The 16,982-nt window shown below is 44.1% G+C and overlaps 1 protein-coding gene across 2 annotated transcripts; it reads left to right on the top strand.

Moving 5' to 3' along the window:
* The first annotated feature begins 14,012 nt into the window (after window positions 1-14,012).
* Window positions 14,013-16,670, top strand: PHLDA1 (pleckstrin homology like domain family A member 1). 2 transcript variants are annotated; one of them, XM_081483850.1, is made up of 2 exons: window positions 14,013-15,202; window positions 15,616-16,670. In XM_081483850.1, exon 1 carries the CDS (start codon window positions 14,019-14,021, stop codon window positions 15,174-15,176), a length of 1,158 nt encoding a protein of 385 aa, XP_081339976.1. In that variant the 5' UTR covers window positions 14,013-14,018; the 3' UTR covers window positions 15,177-15,202; window positions 15,616-16,670. The 2 variants fall into 2 exon arrangements, with proteins under 2 accessions (XP_081339976.1, XP_081339977.1); XM_081483851.1 differs by having other exon boundaries at window positions 14,013-15,207.
* The last annotated feature ends 312 nt before the right edge of the window (window positions 16,671-16,982 follow it).

The raw sequence follows: 16,982 nt of genomic DNA, 5'->3' as shown, positions 1-16,982 counted from the left end.
TATTAGTATTTATGTGACATAAAAATGTCTTAATAGTGTGAAATTGGCTTACATAGCAGTACTTTAAAAAATGGGATTCTACCTCTTATTCCTTTTTAACACATTTAATAGCAACACATAAACCTTAAAAGGACACATTGGACTTGATAGAAATATCTTAATTATTCTGTGAACAGGTTAATGGTATTGATTGGTAGATGATGAGGTCTTTAAGATAACTGAATTAACTGTTTATATTACTGCTGCTTGTAAAACAGTATAAATTTGTGGGTTATCTGAGTTGTAGGCCATTCCCATCATTGAATAATAAAACTTTGGAATTATTGTTTGTGAAAACCTCATCATACCATGCAGAAATACTATTTACTCTTCAGATATTCTTTGATTGCTTGGTTTTAGGGCTTGGTTTAGAATTTGAGTCCTATTTTTAATGAGTTAGTCTTATAAAAATTTTAGCCTTTATATTTTTGACTAAGTCAAGCCAAATGTTGTTTTAAATGTACAGAATTAATGGATAGTTTAGAAGAAACATACATTCTTTAAAGGAACCTTAGGAAAAAGAAATCACATGCTAATGTAGTTTTTAATCTTCTGCACTGTATATATAATTGTGAACTGGATTTTGTTTTGAAAATACTTGTTTATAATTTAGGTAGTTTGCTACTTAAAGCGCTAAGTCTCTAATAGCTGAAAAGTAAATGTAAATGATAATGGAAAAATTAACATATATAGTGGTGGTTTTGTATACTAGTTTAAAAATCCAGATGCTAAAAATTTAACTTCGAGGAAAAGCCAAGTTCTTGGACTAATTAAGGATTGCTTACTGACTTCAGAGAAATGGAAACATCTTTGTTGGGATGTGGAATTACTTTTAAGGATAAATGTTTATTAGGAAAATTGATGTATTCAGTTAATTATATTTTCAAAAATACAATATAAGCTGTATCTTTTGTTTCTTCCATTTTACATTATACTACTGTACTTTGTTTTTCAGCTTTTTAAGAAATTGAGGTATTGACTAAATTTTCTTAAGTGTGAAATAAATGAGAAATGGAGCTTAACAATTTAGCAACAATAAATTGCCAGCAGGAAATAAGTTGGTAATCATATTGCTTAATTTTCATATTGAAAAATGAGAGTTTATAGCTTTTGTAGAGCTTTATTATTTTGAAACTCAGCACCTCTAGCCTCCTACCTACCTGGCCTTGAGTAGGTGCTTTAGCCTCGAGCTGGTTGCTGCCGCCTCTGCCTCTTGCATCCTGTGAACTGTTTGCTGCTCACAGGTCATGCCCAGCGGTGGGTTGTGGTCCAGGACTCAAGAGGTGAGCTTACAGAAGGTCCACTGCTGCTTCTGATCCACATCTGCCACCTTGGTCCTTCAGAAAGGCTGTTTTTAAATTTAAAAACAAGTAACTGGGTCTAAGTGTTGAAAAATGCCAGTGCCAGAAGCGGCAGATCTCATATCCAGAATTGGTGGTATTAATACTCATGTGTTTTTTATTAATGAACTTCAGGTGATTGTGGTTTAGAAACTTTATGGACTGGTCATGTCTGCTAAAATACTCAGATCTTGTGCTTTTAGCTGGGAGTACAAATCTGTGTCGCAAGGGATGGAGGACAGAGCAGCTGAAGGTGAGCACAGGACCATGAAGGTCCTGAAGTAGGACTGTCCACAGCGCCTGCAAGGCAGTAAGAATGGGAGGCTTACAGGAACCGGGCCAGAAGGCTCCAAGGGATCGTGGCGATGAGGATGACTAAGACAGGCTACGACCGAGTCAACTGTAAAGAACAGTGGCGCTGGTTAGAGGCTAGGACTGAAGTTAAGAGTAGTGTGTCAGAGTAAGGGATGAAACTGTTTAAAAAATAGATTCAAGGCTATCTGCAACGAATCTGCTTACATTTCCAGGTTGCTTTTTGTGGGGAGCCCTTATCAATATTGCAACTTTTCTCTTAACTCTAAAATTATAGTCTTTAAAGGAATTCCTGCATATTCTTTGACACAAAATCGCCATTTACTGAGTTTCTACACAGTTCTAAATTTATGCATTTATCCTTTTCCTAAGCTATTTGGCAGTGTCGTAGACATTGTGCCCCTTTATCCTCTAAATGCTGTATTTTTTCAGTAGGATGACATTCTTAGAGGTCACAGTACAATTAAAATCAGAAAATTTTACAACATATAATGCAGTTTGATGCTTAAATCATCTCAGATTCGATCAGTGGTGTCCTTTTAAAGCTGGTTCCTTTGTGCTTTCTGTGCGTCCATCATTTGCACACTTGCATACTTTGTAGCTCAAAAAGATTTTCTGCACTTCAATCTCAAAACTCATTCGCTAAGTCATGTCTGCCCCCATGGACTGTAGCCCCCCAGACTTCTCTGTCCAAGGGCTTCTCCAGGCAAGGTTGCCTGAGTGGGTTGCCGTTTCCATTGCCCAGGGGATCTTCCTGGATCAGGGATTGGAACCCATGTCTCCTGCATCACCTGCATTGCAAGCAAATTCTTTACCACTGAGCCACCAGGGCAGCCCTTTCTGGGTTTATCATGGGCTTTTTTTGGTCCTGCCTCTGAAACCGGCTCTTTCCCCAAGGATCCCTGGTTCCCTTCAATGGGAGTTATACTTGGAAACCAAGACTAGATGGTGAGTTTGCTTGTTCCTGGGATGTTCTTTTTTCTAGGTCCTTTCAGGTGACAGTCTTAGGAAATAACAGTAAAACCTTAGTACACACAGAAAACCTCAAAGTTAATCCAACATATTAGAATTTTATTCTAGCCTTATTCCAGTACATAATTGTAATTACCTTGGAACAGATAGGGTTGGAAATAGTTGATCCAGCTGGGAATTATACGTGAGGTTGCTCCATAGGAAGAAGAAAGGAATAAAAGTAGAAAAGCTCAGACTAAAAACCTTGCAGCCCTAAACAAGTACTGTAATCATCTATTTTTAATGAGCATGGGAATAAAATAGTTGATACATTGGGTAGTAGAATGGTTAAATACAAGTTTGGAGTTCATTGACCACTTGTTCTTTCAGCTTCATTGTTTTGATTGTGGGCACTGGGAACACATTGGTTGTTGGGAACACATTGGTTGTTGAAGTAGTTCAACAGCACGTAGAACCTGATACACATGTTTTAATACATAATGAGCAACTAGTAAACGTGTCTCCTAAACTAAGAAAACCTAGAATTTGGTTTGGATCATCTTGGATAATTGATTCTGACAGTTTCAAAAGTAGTTGGTTTTTTTTTCTGTTCTGATGTTTGGTACTAAAGGCAAAATGGCTCTTGGCTAAGAGATGGCTGGCCCTCTGTGTACCAAAGAACCCTGAGACTAAGACTGGATAATAAATATAAATCTGTGGCCCCATTTTGAGGGATTTTTATATTATATAAAGGTAAAAATAGAAAAAATGATTTGTTACCCTTATGTAAAGTCAGTTTTTAAAATTAATATTTTTTAAAAGCTGATTTATTTTCCTTTGTTAAATCCAGAAATCATACAGAGTAAAATTAAATGAAATTTGGTTGATACCTCTTGCTCCAAAACTTCCAAGCTATCATGACCCAGCCCATCCGTCTCCATCACTAACATTTATTTCCCTTGATTCCTGGCCATGGTGGGTGTCTGTCTTCAGTCCAGATGTGGTTTTAAACTTGAATTAGGCTTGTTGTCTTTGCTATTCAGTTGGTTTGGTGAGTGGACCTAGAATCTTTAGAACAACTTAAATGTCAAAAACCCGTTCTGTTTAACTTGTATTTTTGTTCTATTTCAGTTATGCTTGGCTGCCTTTTCTTTCACTTCCTTCTACTGAGTCTTGTGTGCATTTTATCTCATTAGCTCAATAGTCTCTTTTTTCATTGAATTAAAATGTACTTTATTTGGTTTCTTAGTTCTTACCTGGTTTTAACTGTTCAAGAAGTGCTACTATAGGAATGCTTTTTCACTGCTGGATTCCCAAGCTTCTGGTTTGGGGCCAGGAAGATGATAGGGGTACAGAAGATTTTTGTACAACAAATGCATCAAGCAGCTAGGGTTTATCTGGTCGCCTACCAGCTTACCACCCATGATACTGAATGGGGCCATGTGGTAGATGAAGTGACTGATTCTCAGTTCAGTCACTTAGTCAACCAAGATGCTTTAAGATCCTTGGTAGTTGTCACGTTTCTGCATACAGACTACATTCTGACTTGTTTGGAGAAAACCAGTAAAAGCACAAAACTAGGTTGTGTATATTCTGCCATCTCAGTGGGAGTGTGGAGAGTTGAATCAATGGTTGTAGTTACCTAGTACTACAATGCATAACAGAACCACTCTTCAAACTTAAAGCATCAACAAGATGTATGTTTTCTGACCGCTTGAGTAGTTCATTTTCACTCTACAGAGCATCATCTGGGGCAGCTTTGAAGGCTGGGGACTAGAATCAGGTGGTCAGTGCTGGATGGGACTTCAGCTGGGATGTGGCCAGAACTCGGCCTAGACTTGGCTCCATAGCATGATGGCTAGGTTTTAAGAATTAGGAAGTTTTATCCTTTCCAAGACCTACCCTTGGAAGTCGTCTCTTCTGTACTCTTGGTTACAGTCAAACCCACCAAAGTTTAATGCGAGAGATCTCACCATGTTGCTGGTGAAATAAAATTTGGGGAAGATGAGAGGAACTGGAATCTTGTAGTGGCCATAATTTGTCTTTGTTACAGTTGGCTATAATAGTAGTGATAAAAGCTGCAAAAGTTTCCCAAATGTGTTAAAACATGCAGAAAGGTTAAATTATATATTGTATGCCTATTTATGGAGAAAGAATGTTTTACTTTATCATACTGGACTCAATTCGAATTTATCTGGACAGTCAAGATTACAAAGGTCAGACATGGTGGCTCAGACAGTAAAGAACCCCCCCGCAATGTGGGAGATTTGGGTTCGATCCCTGGGTTGGGAAGATCCCCTGGAAGAGGGCATGGCAACCCACTCCAGTATTGTTGCCTGGAAAATCCCCATGGAGAGAGGTGCTTGGCAGGCTACAGTCACGGAGTTGCAAAGATTACCAAATTTACACATAATTAGGTCATTCTGGATCATGATAATGTCAAGCTTGATTGGTAAAGTTCAGTCACCAAGTCCTGTCCGACTCTGACGCCATGAACTGCAGCACTCCAAGCTTCCCTGTCCTGACAATTTTTAGCATAATTTCTGTTGTCATTTCAAAGTCCACTTTTGAAAGCATCCATCTTGTTGAAAACTGTTTGCCACTGCTAACAAGAGCAAGGAAAAATTGTATGGAAAGAATGGTAATCTAATAACAGTAACAAAAAGTTAGACATCATTTCTCTATTGTTGATGTTCAGTTGCTAAGTCCTGTCTGACTCTGTGACCCCACGCCTGCAGCATGCCAGGCTTCCCTGTCCTTCGCCATCCTGGAATTTGCTCATATTTATGTCCACTGAGTCAGTGATGCCATCCCACCATATCATCAATTCAGTCACTCAGTCGTGTCTGACTCTTTGCAACCCCATGGACTGCAGGATGCCAGGCTTCCCTGTCCATCACCAACTCCCAGAGCTTGCTCACACCCTTGTCCATCGAGTCGGTGATGCCATCCAACCATCTCATCCTCTGGTGCCCCTTTCTCCTCCTGCCCGCAATCTTTCCTAGCATCAGGGTCTTTGCCAATGAGCAGATTCTTTGCATTAGGTGGCCAGACTATTGGGCTTTCAACTTGAGCATCGGTCCTTCCAATGAATATTCAGGACCGATTTCCTTTAGGATTGACTGGTTGGATCTGCTTGCAGATCCGTATGCAACCATACCATAAAGTATGCATTTCTCTTCAAAGGATGGGTGTGATCTATAGTTAGAAGTTCAGAAGGAAGTTTCATTGCTGTACTGTTTGTATTTCAGACTGCGTAAGGCTTTGCCATGTAAATCTTCATCAGCATCTTTAAGAAAACCCCAAATGTGTATTCAGATATTTAAGATAATAGGGATAATGTTTTATTTAATACTAATACTTGTCTGAGGATGGTAGTTCCCTCTCTGTATGTAGGATAAAAGTTAAATAGTAGGGTTGCACAGTTGATTGTGTTGGAGTCTGTTTGATGTCAGCTTTTTTGGCCTTTGCCTGTGTTCTCACCTGAGTGAGTTTCATCCTCTGCTTTGCTGTGCTTGACACGTGGCTTCCATCTGTACAGTTGCTTTCTTGTCTGAAATCGGTGCTGGCACTCTGGCCCATGATGTGCAGGTTTTGGACAGCAGGGAGTGCTAGAGGAGGTAAAATCCACCTGGCATCCAGCGGTCCTAAGGGATGAGTCTGATCAGTGCTTCCAGCACGGGGGTGGGGGGGTGGGCCGGAATCTGGTTAATGCTGTAGACCTTGGGTATCTAAAGCCAAAGTGAAATTTGTGAGAACAAAGGCTGGGATCACAGCCACATCAGCTGTGCATGCTGAAGAGCTTCAGGTTTAGAAAAGGATTGAGGATATCCTGGAAAACAGGAAGCAAACAGCTGCATTTTGGAAGTAAGTAAACCAGTTCCAGGAAGGTAACTTAGGAGTACAGCCTCGGGATGATTTCTGACTGGAGTCTTATCCATCATCCAGGGCTTTTCTTTTCACTTTATCCTAGTGGTGTTTTTCCTAGAACTGCTTGCATAAGAGAGATTGCGACAATGGCTTAAGCACAAAGGTAAATAGAATCTCAGAAACAAGAACTACTAAATGTCCCAGTTTCTGTCCTGTTAAAAGGATGCTGACTGTTAAATCGTTGTAGTCATGAGTTGGGTGGCGATTTTGCTATTGCCTCAAAGATGAGGGTTTGCTTTTCCTGATGGGCTTAGTGGCAGTGTCTAAGCTTGCCATAAAAAGTTCTGTCTTTTGGTTAAAAAAAAAGTGTTTTATAATCTCCCTGAGCCTGGCCATGCACAGAGTTCTGTCTTTTGCTCTTGGCTCTCTGTCAGTTACTGTGTCATCTTTGAGCCATCTTCCACCTTTCTATTGGAGAAGGCAATGGCAATCCACTCCAGCGTTCTTGCCTGGAGAATCCCAGGGACGGGGGAGCCTGCTGGGCTGCCATCTATGGGGTCGCACAGAGTCGGACACGACTGAAGCAACTTAGCAGCAGCAGCAGCCACCTTCCTATCCTTTGTCTTTAAAACCCAAGTTCCTTTTCGAAAGTAACCTTGCGTTTTGTTGCATCACCCAAGCAACTTTATCATACCATCTTTTCCCTTCATCCTTAAATTTTTGAAGTTACCTATACCCATTGTTTGTACCTTTCTTCCTCTACCACCTAAAAAAGCCTTTTCTCATTTACTGATTTACTCATTTTTTTGCAGGTACCAGTAATGATCAAACAAAAGTCTGTTCTCAGACTGTGTGTTATATTGGAAAAGAGGGAGTTCCCCATGTTTTTTAGCCCCTTCAGAGAGGTTTGTAGACTGGCTATCCATGAGATATTTGAGTTGTAAATAACAAGCATTTACCCAGTTTGGGTAGAATTGGACTTAGAACATGAGGTGTTTAAGGCTCTTACTGAAAGGCAGAGGCTAATCTGCCAGCACAGTGCTCAAAGATTAAAAAGTTCCAGTGCTTCCACTGTCTGCCGCTGGAATACTTCATGCTGCTCTACTGCCACTCTGCCAGAATTCAGAGGATCATAATTTTGCCTACTCAAATGTAGGCAATACTGAGCTGAATTTCTGTTCTATTTCATTCACCTTCATATTTCCATTTATCACTTAAAAGGTAGTATTACTCTAGTAAGTGTCTTTAATGAATACCAGATTCTCCTGAACTCAGTTGCTGTCTTCAGTAAAATGTCTTTAGCCTGTGTACCTTGTTTTGAATGTTAGTGTGTTTCTAGCCAGAACTAACATTTAGTCTCAGTTTGAGCGCTGTCAGCTTGCACTTAATCAGCAGTCTCCACCAACGTCACTGTGCCCCTAGGTACAGTGATGCAAGTACTAACCCCAAATGTTAACTGCTTAGCAGATTGGAAGTACTGCAGTGTGATTAGGAAGGAATTAACTCAGCCTAAAGAAAGCCATTTCCTTCTCCAGAGGATCTTCCTAACCCAGGATCGAACCCAGGTCTCCCGCATTGCAGGCAGACAGTTAACCTCTGAGCCACCAGGGAAGCCTTAAAGAAAGCTAAGAGGTGGGATATTCATTGGAATATTCATTGGAAAAATTTGAAATGTTACTAAGGATTTGAAAGAGCAAAGACAGCGCAAGTAGGTAAGTGATGATAAGTTGAGTGGAAGGAAATGTAAATGCAAGTCGGGCTTTACAGTCCTGTGGACAGCTTTCCATGCTAGAGCAAGGAGTTAGGATGTTCTCTTACATGAGATTGAATGTTTTCTATTCTAACAAATATTAGCAGTACGGTATATTAGTGTGGATTCAAATGGTTGGATTCAAGTGGTATTACAAGAGCATGAGTGAGGAGTGAGCACCTAAAACTTTGGTTTTGGCAGAATCAACAGGACGAGACAGCTGACTGAGTGCTGTCTGAGGACCTTTACGGTGACTGGTGAATTACTGTTGACTAGTGTGAATCGCTCCAAGCTGCGCTATACAGATTGGTCACTAGGAGGCACAGTTCATCAATTCATGGTGTAAAGGAGGGGAATGAGAGGGCCACATCTGTGAAAACCCGGTAGCTCTGTATACAGTCTCAAGAGTTGTTTATTAAGCTTTTCAACCTGGCATTTTTATACAGTATTTTTACTGAGTAGAGTGTTTTAAAATGAAGAGATGAATGGTTAAGAAATCTAAAATGTGGTCTGAATGTGGGCTTTTATACACTGATGAAGATGACCTGACTTGTATTTTCATGATTTACTTGGCCTTTGCTTTTAACTATTTCTTAAAAGATACTTGAACTCTATCCACATCTTCACTAGTGACATTTTTCATGAGTTTGTTTATATTTCAAATTAGGAAGTTTATAGATTAAAAGTTTTACAATCTGGTAATCAAGTAAACACTAAAACTAAGTTCTGTTACATGTCTTTAAGCCAGTATTGATTAATGAACTTTCAAGCAAATATCTGACAGCCAACTAAGAAACTGCTACCAATTCTGTTCCATTACTGTTTGTTTTTTTAATTATTCTACTAGCAAGCAATGGGCTTCCCTGGTGGCTCAGATGGTAAGGAATCCATCTGCAATGTGGGAGCCCTGGGTTTGATCCCTGGGTTGGGAAGATCTCCTGGAGAAGGGAACAGCTACCCACTCCAGTATTCTTGCCTGGGGAATTCCATGGATAGAGGAGCCTGGTGGGCTACAGTCCATGGAGTGGCAAAGAGTCGAACATGACTAAGCGACTTTAAAAAAAAGCAAGCAATAGTGTGATACATAAATACCTCTCAACATTAAGTTACATGTTGCTTGGTAAAAGGTTTGTAGGACTTATTTTAGATAGCATTTATAGATTATAAAAACAAAAACAAAAACCACAGCGTTCGTCAGTCACTCAGTTGTGTTTGACTCTCTGTAACCTCATGGACTGTAGCCCACCGGCTCCTCTGTCCATGAAGTTCTCCAGGGACTGCTCCTGGTGGTCCAGTGGTTAAGCCTCTGTTTCCACTGCAGGGGGTGTGGGTTCCATCCCTGTTTGGGGAAAATTCATTATGTTAGGAGGTAATACTGATACATGCTATGAGGAAAATTAAGGGAAATTCGTGGTTGCAGTTTTAGAGTGATTATGCAAGTCTTCATTGAAATGACATTTGAGCAAAGATGAAGAAAGTGATTGGGATGACTTAGAGATTATAATATAGATGATAAGACAGCAAGGGTAGGATCAGGGAGACAAGTTAGGCCATGGTGGTAATTCAGGGGAGAGGTGATCAGGGTGGTAATGAAGCAGAGAGATGAACAGAATATAGATGTAATTTGAAGGCATAACTGATGGGATTTCTTGATTCAACTTGTGGTTTGGGTACTGGAAAGTGAGGAAAGGGTTCATGCAAGGCAGGCATGCTTCTAGACATTTTCCATCCTGGGGTAAGAGTGCAATGGAGACACCAATGTTAAATACCTTAAAAGTTTTGTTCATTGAAAATATGTCCCATGCTACTCTTCTGCCAAATAAACCTTCATAAGTATGTGGAAGGCCAGGTTTGAATTTCAGATCCTTAAAAGTCCTGTGCCAGAACCTTCCTTACAAGCAACCTGTGTCCCACCTTCCTTCTTCTCCCATCCCTGCCTCTGATTTGTATGGCAGGGGGCTTCATGCACATTTGGGTGAACACCTTAGCCTACATGCTCAAAATCTGTCCACTTCCCTTACACACCAGTGCACACAACGGTGATAGAAATCGCTGAGGTCATTTTGACAGGGTGTTTAGAATCCTGAATACCTAGAGCTTAGTCTAGGGTGATGGAGAAGGCAATGGCAACCCACTCCAGTACTCTTGCCTGGAAAATCCCATGGATGGAGGAGCCCAGTAGGCTGCAGTCCATGGGGTCGCGCCGAGTCAGACATGACAGCGATTTCACTTCCACTTCTCACTTTGATGCATTGGAGAAGGAAATGGCAACCCACTCCAGTGTTCTTGCCTGGAGAATCCCAGGAATGGCGGAGCCTGGTGGGCTGCCGTCTCTGGGGTCGCACAGAGTGGGACACGACTGAAGTGACTTAGCAGTCTAGGGTGAATATGAGTTCCAGATAGATGTGTAATATGGGTTCTTCAAAGCTCAGGGCTTCTCTCAGTTTGTTTTAAGGGCAGCACCACTCCATGGGTTTTGGCTTGAGCAGCTGTACAGATAACTGCTGTGTACCGGGAAGGGATTGTAGGTAGGTAGAACAGGTCAGGGTGAGGAGATAAGCACATATTGGGTGTCTCTGTTAGACACCCAATAGTAGAGGGAAAAAGAAGATCAATTTACAGTAACAGTGGCTTGGAATATATAAAAACTGAAGGCAATTTTTCATTACAGCTATACGAACCAGCAAAGTCGCTTCAAAAACCACGAACTTTAAATGACTCCAAACCCTTACTGAACTGATTCTGTCCATGATTAGTATATAAGCCTATGGACAATCGAGCCAATTGTATATAAGCCTATGGACTCCATCCTATCCAGCACACTATCTTATTTTTTTAGCAAATGCTCTAGGAACTCTGCTTTCTATGACCAATAAATAAACCTCAGACTTTTTCCTCTAACAGACTACTCACCAGTAGTCTTCACCAGTATGTGCTCCCTTGCCCAGGGTGTTGCCTTTTTTTTTTTTTTTTAAACTTTGGCGATAGTTTTTGTTTTATTCTTTGGTAACAAGCAGTTGGATATAATTTGGGGAGTCTTGGGTATACATATGTTATTGAGAATAAGACTGGATGCGATCAACATGGGAATGAGGGTTGAACCACGTGCTGAGCTTTGGGGCAGTCATTAAAAGATTGGGAAGAGGAGGAACCTATAGAGGAGACAGGCCATGTGACTAGGGAGGGAGAAAGCAAGCTAAGCGATGTCCTTGAAGCCAGTGAAGAGCTGTTTTCTAGAGCAGAAGAGGACCAACTCTATCAGATGCTGCTGATAGACAACTTGACGCAGTTGACTATAACATCCATTTTGACTTAGCTGTTTCAGACTTGTTTACCAGAGCAACGACTTAGCTTTCTAAACTTCAGTAATTTTTAAGCGACATTTGTAGGTATTCATTATCTACACCTGAAGTTGTGGGGGAGGGGAACGGGGACAATTATATCCTGTTATTTTCTGTAAAATAAATTGTCTTTAAAAATGGTAATATGGCCGTTTTTATGAGTTGGTGGTGACTAGTGAAATTGAAGTTAGTCAAAATTTCTGTATTATATTACTGAGATTTCCAGTAATCAGTTGCACTGTGTGGTTGGAGAGCTTCCCAAGTGGCACAGTGGTAAAGAACATGCCTGCCAATGCAGGAGACACAGGTTTGATCCCCTGGAGGAGGAAACGGCAACCCACTCCAGAATTCTTGCCTAGAGAATCCCTTAGACAGAGGAGCCTGGTCCATGGGATTGCAAAGACTGCAGCCACGACTGAGCACACTCGCACGTGGTTGGAGAAGGCAAACTATTTCCGAACTGTTCACTAAGTTATCAGATAGCCAACTGGAAATTCTGAGTTTGAAAGTCTCTAGTTATATAAGAAGTGCTTTTTAAAATTATGCTGTTTGGTTAGACATTTTAAAGTAATTGAGATAGAATGCATTTGATGCATCCTGATAAACTGCAGGTTAGATAACACCAGAACATTGTTTCTCTTAAGAAAATGTCTTGGGTTGCCAGAATATGGCTTACTTTTAGCCAGTCAATTCTGTATTACATCATTTTTCCATATGAAATGTCTTTCCCCACTACACCTGCCTCAGAGACTCTGAATCACACGTTTAAAGGAAGGATCCTTTCTAAAGGAGCTGAAGAATGGCATTCTGTTAAAAAGATGAACAGCTGGTCATGTGGAAATTCTTTGGAATGCTCACTTGCCCTGCAAAGGCAGGGGAAAAACTGAGATATCAGGTGTAGTGTTTGTCATTGTTATACAGAATTGTTTTAATGTAACCTTACTAGAGATCTTTACATGATTTTAATCGCTTTTCTTCTTCAAAGACTGCTCATCTATCAACAATGTGAAGGCCCTGAGAACCGGCTAAGTGCAGTTCAGTGGGTCTCAGGACTGTGCTGGAATTGTTTTCTGTGCTGAAACATTGTTCCTTTCATTGAGATTCAGGACCCTCCCGTGATTAAAAGTTATCCTTTGTTCTCTATTACCTTGGGATGAACCTCGAATTTCTTAAGCGTGACACAGAAAGAATTTGACTCTTGTGAGGCTCTCCAAGCTCATCTGTCTCTTCTTCCCCCTTGAATTCTTTGTTCCAGCCAGATGACAGACACTACAGATGAACTCAGCTCTGCTTCTTCTTGAGCACAAGGAGCAGCCTTTCCTGTTACCCTGACCAACTCTGACTTGTCCACCCCTCATTAATTTCTTCTGTGTAATTCTTCATGTTTTTCAGGATGGGTACATAGTTGGGATTCTCTAATACATTTCCGTAAGAGGTTTGGTTTCGGTTTATGGTCTTTAATCTGCTTTGTTTCCCCAGAATTTCTATAGTAATTGCTTAAATGGAGTAGGGGGAGCTAGGGGCAAGCACAGAATGACCTTCCCCGGGGTTACAGATAAATGAGATCAGAAGAGATACCAACTGTTCGGCGTTTGCAAAGATACGGGTCCACGGAGGCCAACCTGCCGTTTGGAGGTTAAAGTGCGTGATCTCAGAACCGGATGTTACCCCAATTTGTAGTTATTGTTGTGAGAGACTGCAGGCTGTACGGATGGGTCAAGAGGAAGCCCAAGGGCTTGTGTCACGTAAGATAAGGGAGTGCCTGCGCTCCAGGCTCGAAAAAAGGAAGGCAAGATGTCATTTCCAGTGGGTCCCCTTTCTCCACTCCAAAAGGGACGGACGGTTGCTCTAACAATCAGCCTCTCTAAGAAGAGCTGGGTAGTGACCATAAGCGAGTGTGGGTGTAAAGACACCGTGTCCTCCCGCCCTTTGCACTAAGATGCCTACGTGGGGTCCGGAAGAGGCACAGTTCGCGGGACTCCGCGGCTTGCGAACCTCAGCGCCAGTTCCTCGCTGGCCCAGGGCTGGACCGGGGTCTGCGAGATTTCGGAGCCCAGCACGAATCCCCAGGGCTAGTTCTGGAGCGCAGAGGGTCAGACCGGCGTGCCCGGCAGTCTGGCAGCTGCGCCCACTTCTGCAGTCCCCTGCCCACCCGAGGCTGTTCGCGGAAAGCCCCGCCGGGCGGAGAGGCGCGACGGCTGAGGATGGTCTCTCGGCGCCCTCTGCGCGTCGGCATTCTTTGCCCGGCAGTCGGCGCGCCCTCTGCCGCGGCCCGGGGCGGAGGAGACGAGTTTCCGGGGCTCGCGTCCCGGCCGCCCGCCTGGGGAAGGAGCGCGGAAGCGAGTGGGCGGCGGGAGGCGGAGCGAGGGACGCGGGGGGCGTGGACGCGGCCGGCTTTGGAAAGGCCCCAAGTGAATGAGGCGCGCGCCGGCGGCAGAGCGCCTCTCCGAGCTGGGCTTTCCCCCGCGGCGCGGGCGCCAGGAGCCGCCTTTTCCGCTGGGTGTCACTCGGGGGTGGGGGGTATGGCCCATTCAAAAGCGCCGCGAGGGGGCCCGGCCAGTGCCCTTCAGTGAGCGCTCGCAAGAGGACGGCCCAGGCCCGGCGGCTCGCTGCTCCGGGACCTTGTGGCGCATCAGAACGCGGCTGCCCTGCTGCCCGGACCCCGAGCCGCCGCCGCCGCCGCCGCCGCTCTGCTTTCTGCGAGTTAGCCTCCTTTGCGCCCTCCGGCCGGGAGGCCGCGGGAGCCGTTGGGGCGAGGACGGCGCGCGGCTGCTGCTGCTGCCCCCGACTCGGACGGCTGGAAGTGGAGAGGCCGAGCCGAGCGGCGGCGCCCCCTATGCCGGGAGGATGTTGGAGAGCAGCGGCTGCAAGGCGCTGAAGGAGGGGGTGTTGGAGAAGCGCAGCGACGGGCTGCTGCAGCTCTGGAAGAAAAAGTGCTGCATCCTCACCGAGGAGGGGCTGCTGCTCATCCCGCCCAAACAGCTGCACCAGCACCAGCAACAGCAACAGCCCGGGCAGGGGTCGGTCGAGCCGTCCCAACCCGGAGGCCCCGCCGTGGCCAGCCTCGAGCCGCCGGTCAAGCTCAAGGAATTGCACTTTTCCAACATGAAGACCGTGGACTGCGTGGAGCGCAAGGGCAAGTACATGTACTTCACGGTGGTGATGGCTGAGGGCAAGGAGATCGACTTTCGGTGCCCGCAGGACCAGGGCTGGAACGCCGAGATCACGTTGCAGATGGTGCAGTACAAGAATCGCCAGGCCATCCTGGCGGTCAAGTCCACGCGGCAGAAGCAGCAGCACTTGGTCCAGCAACAGCCTCCGCAGCCGCAGCCGCTTCAGCCCCAAACCCAAGCCCAGCCGCAGCCTCAGTCCCAAGCCCAGCCGCAGCCCCAACCCAAACCGCAGCCCCAACCCAAACCCCAGCCTCAACCGAAGCCGCAGGCGCTTCATCCGTACCCGCATTCGCATCCGCACTCGCATCCGCACGCGCACCCACTACCGCACCCGCGCCCACCACCGCTCTCGCAGGCGCACGGCCACCGGCTCCTCCGCAGCACCTCCAACTCGGCCTGAAGAGGGCAGCACCCGGCCCGGACGCGGTAAGGTCGGCGCGGGTCCGGGGAGCGCGTCTGGGGTTGTTACAGGAGTCGGAAGCCTGTTCACGGGTTCTGCCCTTGGGTGGGAAAGGGAGAAGTTAACCTAGGTTTCTGGGAGGTGGAGAGAAGGGCACAGTTGGAGGCAGCAGAGGCCGGGTGGGGAGGGGAGGATGAGGGACGCGGGCTGGGCAGGAAGGTCCCCGCAGCGCCGCCCCGCTCGCGTCCAGGGCTGCTCACCCCCCGGCCGCGCCGGGGCTGCCTCCTGGCGCTTTCAGCGCCGCTGGACTGTGTCTGGGCACTCGAGGGAGCGACCCCTGTGTTTTTCTGAGCTCCTTTGTCCGCGGGACAGGCGCCAAGAGAACTGGGTCTGGTAGGAATCCAAGCTTCTCACTTCCGTCCGTGTCATTTCTTTCCAGGTTTTGGGGCCTTGAGGAAGCGGGACGAGCACCTTTCTATTGTCTTCACTTGGATCGAGAACAAATCTCCACCCCCACCCCACCCCGCACCAAATCAAGTAGTTTGAACAGAACCCGACTGATAACTCGTGATTCCACTTACTTCCTGCATACTCTTCTTCACAATGCAGGAAATTATTTTGAGTCCAGAAGGCTTTATTTATGAACCTTTGAGAGGATCTTCCAGTATGGTGGACCTTCGATGATGTACTGTAATTTTATTTTAATGTATTTTGACTTATTATTTATTAGTTTTGTTTTTTTTTTTTATGCTTGTTCTGAGACATTTCTGAATGTAGGCCATTTTCCAGAAAAGAAACTTTATTTTCGAAAACCTATCCTTAGTAAGTCGTAGTCTTAGGAAAGAAGAAAGTAAAAAGGTGGTACAGAGGAACACAAGAATTCATTCATTATTCCTAGGGCATTTTCAGAAGGTCTGACACTTCATTGTTATACCAGGTGGTTGAAATTAAACTCTGTGATATTATGTGGGCTTTTCGTTCTGTTTTTTTTTTTTTTAAATTAGTTTTTTTCTCCTTAGACATGTGTTTTGTGTAGAACTTTTTAAAGAAGTTAAATGTTCAGAATGGTGTAATTATAAACATTTAATTGCTTTTCTAAAAGGAAATCAGTAGTAATGATATCTAATTCAAAATATTTAATACATAACTCAGTTGATGGCAAGATGACCGTATCCTGAATATACAGAAGGACTTGGTCTGCTGTAGGAAAAGCCTTGCTTAGATTATCTTTGTGTAGAGGGTTTAATAATGAGTTTTCTATGATTTCAGAGTATGAATGCATAGATGTTTCATTTCAAAAAACGTAGTGGGGGGAAAGAATTAATTCCAGTTGTTTGAGAGAGCATTTGTGCTCTTATCCACAGTAGAAATTACCCTTCTTCAAGAGCTTGGCACACTTGATGTGAACCGCATTTCCTGGCCTTTCTTTCACTTTGTTCTAGAAGCATATTCTAGAATCTCATAGTTTAAAATACAATTTGTAAATGTTTCAAAGGACTGGGAGTCATAGCTTTTTGTTTTCATTCTGAGAATATTGACCAGAGACACCAACTGTTTGCTCTTTATTGCTCTGTGAGAAATCCAAGGGTTATGTGTTTTGTTGTTAGGTTAACTAAACTCAGAAATTGAAAAAGGAAGGACTGGATAAACAGTGGATTTGCAGTAAGAAAACAACCCAGTCTTGTTTTAGCAGCAACTTTCAGGAGTCCTGGGGGTTGGGATGGTTGGGGGAAGAGGATGTGCTTTTAAAGGTAGAACAAACCCTCTTCTGTGTGAAATGAAAAGGATGGTCAAAATCCACAAGTA

Source organism: Giraffa tippelskirchi, chromosome 4, assembly GCF_054371585.1.
Source record: "Giraffa tippelskirchi isolate mGirTip1 chromosome 4, T2T-mGirTip1v1.2.pri, whole genome shotgun sequence".
Taxonomy (NCBI): Eukaryota; Metazoa; Chordata; class Mammalia; order Artiodactyla; family Giraffidae; genus Giraffa; species Giraffa tippelskirchi.
Note: the sequence above shows the minus strand (reverse complement) of the source record. Positions and strands in the feature narration are given on the sequence as shown.

Coding starts and splice junctions, on each gene's coding strand:
- PHLDA1 (XM_081483850.1), top strand. CDS start 14,019: ATGAGGCGCGCGCCGGCGGCAGAGCGCCTCTCCGAGCTGGGCTTTCCC.